Source organism: Ochotona curzoniae, unplaced genomic scaffold (assembly GCF_017591425.1).
Source record: "Ochotona curzoniae isolate NIBS_2020 unplaced genomic scaffold, NIBS_Ocur_1.0 contig_291, whole genome shotgun sequence".
Classification (NCBI taxonomy): domain Eukaryota; kingdom Metazoa; phylum Chordata; class Mammalia; order Lagomorpha; family Ochotonidae; genus Ochotona; species Ochotona curzoniae.
Window position 1 is genome coordinate 7331665 of NW_024465649.1, and position 12757 is coordinate 7344421.

The 12757-nt window shown below is 42.4% G+C and overlaps 1 protein-coding gene across 1 annotated transcript in view; it reads right to left on the reverse strand.

Moving 5' to 3' along the window:
* HOOK1 (hook microtubule tethering protein 1) overlaps positions 1-12544 on the reverse strand; it is a 55427-nt gene extending 42883 nt beyond the window's left edge. The window contains exons 1-2 of the mRNA XM_040978473.1: positions 12375-12544; positions 5040-5125 (exon numbers count right to left, since the gene is read on the reverse strand). Of these exons, the coding sequence (XP_040834407.1) occupies positions 5040-5125; positions 12375-12437 (149 nt within the window). The 5' untranslated portion in view covers positions 12438-12544. The remainder of the gene's footprint in view (positions 1-5039; positions 5126-12374) is intronic.
* Positions 12545-12757: the final 213 nt, after the last annotated feature.

Below are 12757 nucleotides of genomic sequence, written 5' to 3' on the forward strand. Positions count from 1 at the left end.
TGTTTCTGTCTCAAATCACCACAGCCCGGAGGAATACTTCTTCACTTCTTAACAATGTATCTCCTGGATTTTTTTTTTCTTTTAAACAAAATCACCTGCACCCACAATGACAGCCAATCTTTCACACTGTTCAACCTGATATTCAGTATCAAAAATCTATGAGTATATATATATTTTTTCTTTTGTATTGCCACTTCCACTTGCCTGAACCAGACTCCTGACCTGTATTTCTTCAGATTGTCAATGACTGTCAAGGAATAATACCAAGTAAGAAAAGGGTTATAGAACTAATGAAACAAAATACGGTTCAATTATTTTCTAATAAAGCTAAATATCATGACATGAATAAGTTTTCATTCCTCCCATAGTGTTAGTTAGATCTTCAGAACTTTTACCATCTGAGTTAATGGAGTTACTGATACCTAGCTCATCACTTTGGACAACACAGTTGTATGGCTTCAACTGACACTTCGGGGCTCCTCTTGATAATCAAAAAATCCTTCTTTGCCAAATACATAAAACTGCAATCTGTACTTTGGATATGCAAATATGGATGTTCATTTCTATTAATATCCTATAATAAAAACCTACCAGGAAGGGTTACAGTTTTAAGGATTGCAGCTGACTCAAAGCAGTAGCTCTGGAGTCAGAACAAACTAGTAGCAGGTCTCAGCTTTGCTATTTACTTATTATCTGACTCTCTGTAAGCAATGTCACTGCTCTTTGTCCACATTTAAAGTGAGGATAAAAATAATATCTATCTAATAGGGTAATAGAATTTAAATGAAATGACATGTATGGTCTCCACAATTATGTCTTATATATTAATATTTCAATATTTAGATATTAAATTATCATAGGTTATCAGCTTAAATGCTGACTTATCTGAACAAATAAACAAGTCATACTGGTTAAGGAGTCTGAATATTCTGCCTTCTGTCTCACTCATCGAAAGAAAGAAAGAAAGAAAGAAAGAAAGAAAGAAAGAAAGAAAGAAAGAAAGAGAGAAAGAAAGAATAAAAGAAAGAAAGAAAGAGAGAGAAAGAAAGAAAGGAAGGAAGAAAGAGAGAGAGAGAAAGAAAGAAAGAGAGAAAGAGAGAACGAAAGAAAGAGAAACGAATGGACGAACCAACCCAAAGTAACAGAAACAAACATACAGGTTATCTGGTGTTTAAAAACAATCAAGCCCTGTCTTTCAGGGAGGTGGCTTGCATTAGTTACAGTTGCTGTGAGTTCAATCTTATCCCCTACAAAGTCAAACCAATGATCTCTGTAAATGTAACCTTATTTGAAAATTGGTTTGCCACAGTTGTAATCAAGGTAAGATGTATTTTTACTAATTTGGACAGCCCTAGCCCAATTTCACCCGTACTCTTACAAGTGACTCAGGCACAAGTAGAGGTCATATGGCCAGGTGAAGATAAAGACAGCAGAGCTGCACTGTGACAGACTGAGGAATGCCTGGACTACCAGCAACTGGAGATGGCAAGGAGGATTCCTTTCCCAGGAACTTTGGAAGGAGTATAGACCACCCAACCTCCTGATTTAGGGCTCCTATTCCAGACCGTGAGAGGTTCTGCCAGGTGCACGGTACTTGGTTAGGTCAGCTCTAGGAAGCAGTTATTGCCCACCAGCTTCCTGTTCTTTCAATAACAGCAGCTTCTCCATGCTTTCCAAGAGTGCCATATATTACACACTCCAATGCAATTAAGGAACCTTAGAACCCTAGCAGTAACTCTGTCATCCAATTTAGGACATCACCTTCTAAGACTTTGTCATTTGGAAGCCTGCCTGCCTTGAGTAAATATAAGGCAAGAATGGCTGCTAAAATTACGCTTTGAAAAGCAATTTTCCTTTCTCATCTTAAGCTACAACTTCTAGTATGTGACTTGACATGACTTACCCTTGCCCAATACAGTGTTATAGACTGTAATATACAAAAAGGACCTTGAAATAGTCAAACAAATGTGGTTAAAATTTACCCTTTTAACAGGAAATATGATGCACTGACCTAATTAAGGGAAAGTCTTAAGACTCACTAATATTCAGATTTCCAACCAACTCCAAAACTGGAAAGCAGTGAAATGGAAAACAGGGGCTGGAATTGTGAAACAGCAACTTAAACTGCTGTTTACATGCTGGTGTTCCATACCAGGGTGCCAGTATAAGTCTTGGATGCTCTACTTCTATTCAGTTACCTACTAAAACACATGATAAAGCAGTGGGAGACAGTCCAAGTTCTTGGGCTCCCACCAGCTACACAGAAGTTAGCATTTCTCAGTTGGGTCTAGAACAGCTTTGACAGTTGTGGTCATTTAAGGAGTGAAACCAGAGGATGGAAAATCTCTCTCTATCTCCTATCTTTCAAATAAATAAATAAACGAATGAATATTTTTTAAAAAGTAAAATCCTTAGACTACAAGGAAATTTTGACATCCAAAAACATGTAAAAACTAGCCAAAGAAGAAAAATGGAGACTTGGGCCCAATTTAAGTAACCGATCATTTGTATAATGAAGAAAAAAGGTTTAGTGAGTGGTGCCTATTTCAATTTTCCTATAGAAAAACTACTGAAGGACAGCAATACACATGACTGGACAAAAAAAGACAAAGAGAGAACTTGTAAGAAGAGAATTCAACAGACTATAGAAAAATAAGTAAACTCAAAGAATTTAGCTAAAATTTCCCAGACCTGATTTGAGATATCAAGTATACAGTGCTACAGTAGAGGAGCTCAAAGAGCCACAGATACCTTACCAGGATGAAAATACATCTCTTTGATCAGACTGCAGTAAAAACATCTACCAAAACACACCAAAGTGACATCTTGTACGTATACCAACCAACCACAATATGGATACACCTATCTCAATACCTACAACATTTTAATGGGAATATAGCAAGGTATACACTCTGATGATAAAACCAACAAGTTTCCCAATTCATCAACAAAGGACCATGTTTCAGTTTCACCAAGTAATTCCATTAAAACGAACCAGAAATTAACAAAACATTTAAGAAATGTGGCACATGTGGTAGAGCATGTGATGTCAACATCCCACGTGGTCGCTAGTTCAAATCTTGGCTGCACTACTTCCAATCCAGCTCCCTGCTAATGCACTTGGGAAAGCAGTGGAAGGTGGTCCAAGTGCTTAGGGCCCTGAACCCAAATTGGAGTTCCAGATGAAGCTCCTAGCTCCTGCTTAGCCTGGCCCAGGCTTGGCTATTATAGCTATCTGGGGAGTGAACCAGCAGATGGAAGATCTCTCAATTTCTCAATATCTCTCTGCCTTCTTTCCCTGTAACATTTCCCTTCAAAGAAATAAATATACAAGAAAAGCAGGTGAGTAAGGCACATTTTAGAAAGGCAGTCTTCTGCCCCCTGCCCAAAGGCTAACAGATAAATTCTATAAGTTGAAGGGTTAATCTTGAATTACCCATAAACAGCTGACCAGCCAAAGCTGACTAGATCATCTATCTGAAAGATTTCAAGTAACTGGGATTTTGGTTTCATTTTAAGTTGTTTTTCTATGGATTACATAGGATTTTTATTAACCCATCTGCAGCTTTTCCAAGGCTAGTCACAGAAATGATTAAATAAACAATCTCAAACTATAATAAAATGACACATGTGAAAATAAAATTCTGGTCTGAAAATATGCTAATATAAACTCATTTTGATTACTAATCAGTTTTGAACACAGAAGTGGTCTTGTTTGTCCCACTAAAGGCGCAATTCATTGAATTAATCACAACCATAATCCTTGCACAATGTTTAGTAAATATTAGGAAACAATGAATTAAAGAGCTTTCAGCATATAAGACAGTTCTATTTTTTTTAAAAGATTTATCATTTTTTTATTGGAAAGGCAGATATACAGAGAGGAGGAGAGACAGAGAGGAAGATCTTCCATCCGATGATTCACCCCTCAAGTGACCACAACGGCCAGTGCTGCACCTATCCAGAGCTGGGAGCCGGGAACCTCCTCCAGGTTTCCCACATGGGTGCAGGCTCCCAAAGCTTTGGACCATTCTTGACTGCCTTCCCAGGTCACAAGCAGGGAGCTGGATGGGAAGTGGAGCTGCCAGGATTAGAACCGGTGCCCATATGGGATCCTGGCGCGTTCAAGGCAAGGACTTTAGCCACTAGCCCATGCCACCGGGCCCAAGACAAGTTCTATTAAGAACAAGTTTCTCGGGCCCGGCATGGTAGCGCAGTGGTTAAGGTCCCGCCTTGCACGCCCGGGATCCCATATGGGCACCGGTTCTAATCCCGGCAGCTCCACTTCCCTTCCAGCTCCCTGCCTGTGGCCCGGGAAAGCAGTCAAGGACGGCCCAAGGCTTTGGGACCCTGCACCTGCGTGGGAGACCCTGAAGAGGCTCCTGGCTTCGGATCGGCATAGTATTGGCCATTGTGCTCACTTGGGGAGTGAATCATTGGATGGAAGATCTTCCTCTCTGTCTCTCCTCTCTGTATATCCACCTTTCCAATAAAAAAATAATAAAAATAAATCTTCAAAAAAAAATAAAAAAGAACAAGTTTCTCTGGATTTTCTGATTCCACACTTCACTGCTTTACATTTTACTATTGATCAACTTATAATTACCACTATTAATTCAATAAACTGGTTTGAACATTTATGCTTCAAAAATTTTTGAAATTTGAATGTCCATGCACTGAAACCTTAACATGACAATAATGCAACTGGGAGAAATATTATAAACAACCCTATAATTCATTTAATATTTTTTTTACTGTTACTATACTCTCATGAACATACCAAGAACAAATTAACACAAAACCTCTTAGATAAGAATTCTAATCATTCCTTTAGTTAAAATGCACTTCTATGAATGAGTACAGAATAATGAGGGGGTAAACTCTTTGTTCCTTAGTTGCAAGAATATCTTGATACTATATGTTAGGAGAATATCAATGAACAGAATAAAGTTTCAATAACCTTCAGGATACAAGTCTAAGCTGCCTTCCTTGGCATTGTTTTCGCAATTCTTCTCAGGCCAAGTTCGACTGCCACTCACATTTGGTGAAGAACTTGGGCCATGGCAACTCCATTAGTCAGCTGTTTGACATCTTGACAAGGCGAGGCAGTCTTGAATGTCTGCAGCTGAAATTACATAAAGCAAATAACCTGAATGCATCTTTACACCAAATACATAAATACATGGAAACCAACTAGACACTGTCCTATGTCAGACATCTAAACAGAGACCTTCCCAGACAAATGGACCTATACTAATAAATGGATGCATAATATTGTTACAAAATTAAAAGCAAGATATTTAAAAGAATGCTTAAGTTAGAACACATGAAAGTCATGCTGAAGTATTTCCTAATTTAAGAGTATAAGAAAAAGCAAGATGTGGAATTACAGTTGCATTTTGTCTGTATTTAGAACATGGAAAAAAAAAACACTTAAAGGTAACTAGACATTTGCTAGTTAAAATTTCCTCATATTATCTGGTAGGAAAGCAAAGATCAGTAAAGTTTAAAATGTGACATCTAAAATGTCACTTAAAATTCCTTACTTTAGGGCCCGGCGCGGTGGCGCAGTGGTTAAGGTCCTCGCCTTGCACGCCCAGGATCCCATATGGGCACCGGTTCTAATCCCGGCAGCCCCGCTTCCCTTCCAGCTCCCTGCCTGTGGCCCAGGAAAGCAGTCAAGGACGGCCCAAAACTTTGGGACCCTGCACCTGCGTGGGAGACCCTGAAGAGGCTCCTGGCTTCGGATCGGCATAGCCTCGACCCATTGCGCTCACTTGGGGAGTGAATCATTGGACGGAAGATCTTCCTCTCTGTCTCTCCTCTCTGTATATCCACCTTTCCAATGAAAAAATAATAAAAATAAATCTTTAAAAAAAATTCCTTACTTTATTACTTAGCAGCCTTAACTCAACAAAGTTCTCTCCCATCACAATTTATATTGTGCTTTGACACTCTACAAATCCATTTTCATTATCTGAATATAATACCAAGAACGTTACAGGCAAAGTGAATGTAGACACAATTACTTCTAAAGCACAAAGAGATACTTTACTGAATTCCAATTCTCTACAGTATATATGCCATACACTGTAGAGCAGAAGAGGTTATAAAGGAAAATTACTTTAATGCCCTCAAAGTAATTTCAATCAAGCATGGCAAGGTTTTAAAAACAAAAAGACAAACAAAATCTAGACAATGTGACAAGCCCTAAGACTGTAGCAGTAACAAAACATTCTGAATATATTAGGAGACCCAATGAATATAATTAGACTTTGTATTTTGTAAAGACTTCTTGGACATTGCTGGATGGAAAGTCTCGTAGGATGAGTAGCATACTTTCTAATTAAGAGTTTGGTGAAAAAGCTGCAGGTCCATGAGAAGAGATGGTATTTATGGAAAACATTCACTTCAGTATCTTTGGATCTTTAATGCAAAGCATGGCAAAGGAGTTACAACACAAGATGTTACGGATATAGCAAGGGTCAGGAACCTGGACGACAATAAAGAGAAACCTGCAGCAGTGTAACCTTTAGCAGATGCCTGTATGATGGGAAATAACGTTTCTGGACCACGAGATGCAAAAGCAAATGCAATGGATCCATGCCTGGTGCATGGTGTGTGCCCAAGAGCTGTTAGTACATTAGCTAACAGGGCTAGATAGCCAGGGATTCTCACAGTGCAGAATGTGTCAGTTTCCAGACAAATCAGAAAGCCCTGATATGCATAGCAATTTGGGGAACCATTGCTTGGGTGATGAAAAAAAATCACAGGAGTGACATCTTTATTCAGGGGCAGTGAGGAAGCACTGACACAGAGCTGCTTTATGCATCAGCTAAAGAGAGCAATTCGGAGGACCCTGCGAAGGCCACATTAGCCAAAACAGACAGCCTACAGATAGACTGAGAGTTCAAATGTATTCAGGAATATTTAAAATATAAGCTAAGAACGGTTCTGCAGCTTGGTAGAGGTACAGGGAGAAACCTTGGACGTCTGAGCACCTTCAAAAGGATAACAAACTGGCTCTCTTTTCACACTTCCCATTTACACTTTCATGTGTAACTTAAAGTTAAGTGTCACTATCACAACTTCTATAATGACTGGTGGCTTTAGGAAGACAACTTTAGAGGCACAGAGTATTAGGCAAAACAGTAAAGACAGATGCATAAGGAGTTGCCTCCTTGCTGATCATATTCTGATTAAGATCCAATTCCTCCCCACGAGGTGTGGAGGATGCAACGCCTTAGAAGTTACTAAAATAGCTGCCAAATAAATTAGACAACACAGAATGTCATTCTGGTTGGCCAAACTGAAAGGCTTTATGCTAAGAACAGGGAAGGAGACCGAAGCAGAGAGACAAAGGGAGCACTCTCCCACCACTCTTCCCGGACCTGGAGAAGCAGGAGTCTACAGAGCAGCCCAAAGCCTAAAGCCAGGCCTTCCAAGCCGTCCATCACTAAACACGGCGCTCTGGCAAGTAGTCCTTCTACTTTCTTCTCTACTTTAAAATAAGGCAAATAATTTAAAGTGGGGAGTTGCTACTCCTCAACTGCTTCATTGTACATATGACAGAACTCAAGGAAGAAAGGGGCTTCCCAAGAGATAGCTACCTAAGACCCACTCTGGGATCAACTGCCTCCACACAGTCTCCTTTCTTCTTATTTCAGAAAGACAAGTACTAAACCTTCAGAAAAATATCTCATGGGTGAACATTTTGGTGGGGCATCCATCTGCCACAGAGGTTAAGCCACCACCTGGGATGCCACACTGTATATCGAAGTACCTGGCATGCTCAGCTCTGGCACAATGGGACAACTGGTTAATCCTCTGCCTGCAAGTGCCAGCATTCCATATGGCCATTAATTCATATCCTGGCTGCTCCATTTCCAATCCAGCTCCCTGCTTGTGACCTGGGAAAGTATAGAAGGATGGCCCAAACTTCGGGACCCTATACACACAGGGGAGATCCAGAAGATGTTCCTGGCTTTGGATAAACTCAGCTCTGACTGTTAAGATCAGTTGGGAAATGAGTCAGTGGTTGGAGATCTTTCCCTCTGTCTCTCCTCTCTACAAACCTTATCTGTCTTTCCAATAAAAATAAAATTTTAAAATAAATAAAATTTACATGCAGGCTCCCCCTTCTAATGTTCTGCTAATGTGCACCCTGGGAGGCAGCAAGTGATAACTCATAGGCTGGGATGAGTTTGGCCTTCCAGCTTTACCCAGCCCCAAATGCCTTGCCACTTATGAGTATCTGGGGAGTAAACAATGGATGCAAAGATCTCTAACCGTATGTCTGTCTCTCTAAGAAATAAAGCAAAAATTTTAAAGAATTCAATCTTTAAAAATTTTTTGACTGTACATTTGCTAATGCACTTTCCTTCACCTATCAGAAAACACAAAAACCAACAAAGCCACTAAAATCCATTTGATCCGACTCTGTAATTTTAATGCTGAATGTCCAAAGATATTAGGAAATTTCCAACCTTACAGAACTAAGAGAAGAAATTAAAACCACCTTCCTACAGAAGGGGGATTGTTGTATAGGGGATTAAGTCATCACTGAACAAGTCCACAGCCACAGCGTTATCTGGATCACATTCTAGCTCCTCCTACTTCCAAATCCAGCTTCCTGCTAGTGCATGCTGACCGGCTCAAATGCTTGGCCATCCACAGGAGTGGTCAGCAGGGTGTTGGAAGCTTCTGGATTTGGCCTGGCCCAGACATGGCCGCCGTGGGCAACTGGGGAGTAAACTAGCCAATGGAACACCGCCTCCCTTTGTCTCTGGCGTTCAAGCTGATAAAAACAGATAATAAACTAAATTTACCTTCAATCATTTCATCATATACTCCCTGTACTTTTAAATGCTGCCTACTTCTATTCTTCAATCCTGAATTGTCTAAGTAGGAATACAACATTTCTTAAGAACTATTTTAAGTTCCAAATCATAAAATACTTGTTAAAAAAAAACTGCAAAAAGGTGCACCCTTTACTTAAGATTTCTTGGCAGTATCTCTACTTCTTTCTTGCTCCATTTTTCCTCATAATGCTGAAATAATGAAGTTACACCCAAACTGTTTTCTCACCTCCATTATTTGGCTGCAAGTTTTTAAATCTATCTCCCGCACCTCCTCAACACATACAAAGAATGAGCATGGAAGGGGGCACGTTAGCGTGCCAGAGATAAGCTGACAAATGTAAACCATGTTCCATCACCTCTGCTGAGCTGACAAAGATCATTTTCATCACAGCTAGCGCTTCTTCTCTGTGTCTATAAAGCTCACACTCTCCTCACTTCCATTTGCTGAATTCCATCAGTCCTGTGTGAGTCACTTAAAAATTCCCACCCAGGTTTCTATAATACTCAAAGGTGAAATACTGCACTCTGAGGGCCGAGACTAAGCAATGGTCTCTATCACTACTTCAACTTAATGCCTTGTAGAGATCCTAGTTAGTGCTCTCCACCCTATGAAATCATAGGAACAAATAACTGGCTTCAGAAACTATGAATTATTATAGATATGTCAGAAGGAGGTTAAGTTATAGGGGGATAAAGTGGGGAACTGGCAGGTCAGCGCTTTAGAAAGGGTTATCTGAGAGAGAAGTACAAGCAACAGCATACCCGAAGCTAGAATGGTAAGATGCAAGTGGAGAGAAGCTAATAAAAATCAAGTGTATTTAAAAAAAAGATGTATTTATCTATATTGAAAGGCAGATATACAGAGAGGAGGAGAGACAGATCTTCTACACACTGGTTCACTTCCCAAGTGGCCACAACACCCAGAGTTGAGTTGATCTGAAGCCAGCAGCCAAGTGTTTCTCTTCTGGGTCTCCCACATGGGTGCAGGGTCCCAAGGCTTTGGGCTGTCCTCCACTGCCTTCTCAGCCCACAGGCAGAGAGCTGGATGGGAAGTGAAGAAGCTGAGACATGAACCAATGCCTATATGGGATCCTAGCGCATGCAAGGCAAGGACTTTAGCCACTAGGCTACCACACCAGGCCCCAAATCGGGAGTATTTGTAAAAACTTAGTTTATCAAGAAATGGTAAGTGCAGCCTGATGAACATGGAGGTGGCATGAAATGAGTTTGGTTCTGGGTAGGTGAGGTGAGGTAAAAATGCTGGCAATGCAAAAAAAAAAAAAAAAAAAAGTGAAAATCTCACGGGTGAAAGAAAAGCCAAGGCATAAGTACCTACGAGCCTTATGAAGGAACCATCACGTAACAGAACAATATAATCTAACACTGGATTCGACAAGCTGGTAACGAAGTGAATGACTTAGTGAACATCTCAAGTGTAGTAGGTGAAGGAGTGAATGAAAGTTGAGGAAGTACAAAGTGTTAAGTAAAAAAAAATCAAGAAATTTCACTGCAGAAGAGCAGGGAAACACTGGATTCATTATGGAGCAGCAGCTATTCTATATGAGGACACTTGGAGTAACTTTCTTTGTGGAAAGGGAGGAGAAAGGGGAGGAGCAGTTGCATACATAGGTAGGGACAGAAACAACATAAGTTGCACAGTAGAGTAGGGATGGAGTCTTTAAGATGGTCACTTGAAGGGAAAAGTCAGTGGGGCTCAAATACAGTGCATATGGAACTTAGGTAAGAGCAATGTGAGCGGTAACGTGGTTATTAGCATAAACGGGACCATGTTTTGGGACAGCAGGATTAATGCAGGCAGTGGTGTACACCATCAGTTCTCTCCCCAGAGCTCAGTCTTGTGAAAAAGAACTTAAGATTACTATCTGTATTCTGTATCTACAATTCCTTATTATTTGGTTCATAATATGTGTACAGGTCTCAACTGAATTTCACCATTCACTTTAAGTATATACAGCTCTGCCTATTACTGCAATTAAAATTGAAATGACTCCTCAGAGCTTAGCATAAGGTAGAAATCAGTAAATAACCAGTTAAAGAATGGACACAATTGCACATTTTAAAATACTGCAGTACGATTCAAGAATACCCTGAGTTTCTCCACCACCTCACATGTAACCCAATGACATCATAAAGACTAAGTTAACCTCTTCGGTCAGATGTTTAGAGCAACATGCAACAGAATGGATACACCCCTCAATTAGGTACTTGTTTTAACAAAACAGATCATTAAAAGTAATGATGCCTGGTTTAATGGCACTCTTTACAAAGGCATGGAAAGGCCAATACCTATCTCAGGTGGAAATACAGATGAAGTTATCTAATTAGTTAATTCAGAACCCTACATATGTGCATTCTACTTAAAGCAAAAGTTCACTCCTAAAAGTATGAAAGTCTCTTTAAATCACAGCAGTTTCCAAAAGACCTCATAGACTTCCAGAAACCTAGATGCATCAGTCTCTGGAATCCGAAGCACTAGCAGATGGCTAGGGCATCTCACCCGCTCCTGGCCGCCTCCTGAGCTGGTCTGCTCACATTCCACTATGCACACACTCCCTACACACAAGTCAACAACTGGTTTGAGGACCAGCACCACCAACAGGACCTGTGGACCATCCAGGACCATCCTTGCCCAACAAGGCAGCAGAACCACACCTGCGAGACAACTCTGGACATTCAACAACTCCAGGAGGTGAGCTGTCATTTTGTTGACTGAAATACCAACAAATCTGGGCACACACATGCCGTGCCAGAGTCCAGCAGAGGTGAAATATAATACCAAATGTGGGTGGAATGTAAATAAAAACACCAATTCCTTTTCTTCAAAGAATACACGCTATCCTTTGGGATGGAGTCGAAGTGGCAGTGAGAAAAAGGGAAAGCTTCCACTCTGAAATACTGTGCTCTCTCCTTGCAGGAAATACGTGGAAACAGTTCCTCTAAGTGAGTTTTACAAAATCTAATGTCTTAGCGTCCTGGAGGGACAGCAGTCCGAGAACGGAAACAGCCAGCCTCCTCCTTGGCCATCCGTGTACCACAGGGCAGGGCAGCAGCTGATGGTGGTGGTGGGTGGAAGGCTATGTTTCAGAGAATGTCTTTACTCTCCAGCGGGACAAAAGGTCCCTACGGGAAGCCATCAAGCAGATGGAAGGTAGAGAGTCAGTGGCCTGGAAAGTCCAGGGCCTGGGGTTCCTGCAGCAGGAGGACAGGCGATGGGCGCAAGGACCCTGCCACAGCTGGTAGGGGACACCATCGGCTCCGATGTTCTGGCTGAGCCCAGAGCCTCCACCAGCCAGCTGGTGTCCTCCCTCCTTCCCAGCCCCGGGCAGGGTGCCCCTTGCCCTCATCCCCAGACGCAGACACAAGCGCACACACACCTGCCCCGCGGCCCGCAGGTGGCACTCGGTCAAGGGCGCCCGGCGGCCGCGCAGGTGAAGCCCAGCTGCTCGGCGGGCTCCCCTGGCGAGAGCTGGGCCCTGGTCCCCTGGCACTCACCCAGATCATGAGGCTGTCGCAGAGCGGCAGCTCGGGCTGCGACAGCGGCTGCGTCTCCTCCATGGCCCCGGCCGCCGTCCACTCCGCCGCGGCCACCGACAGCTCCCTCCTCCCCTCGCTCCTCCGGGAGCCCGAGCCGACGACCTGCTCGCCCGCCCACCACCTCGGCAGCCAGGCCTCACGCAGCCGACGTCGCCGGCGTGACCCCCTCGTCCCCGCCCGGTCCCGGCCCTGCCCGCGCGCCGCGCGCCGCACCTGAGCCCCGCCCGCACACCGCAGCCCTGAGTGACCTGTGCACGCACCAGTCACAAAGAAGGTGGGTCGCCGGGCGGGGCGGGAAGAGCGGGAATAGGTTGAGCAGGAGGGCTTGCTGATTGGACGGG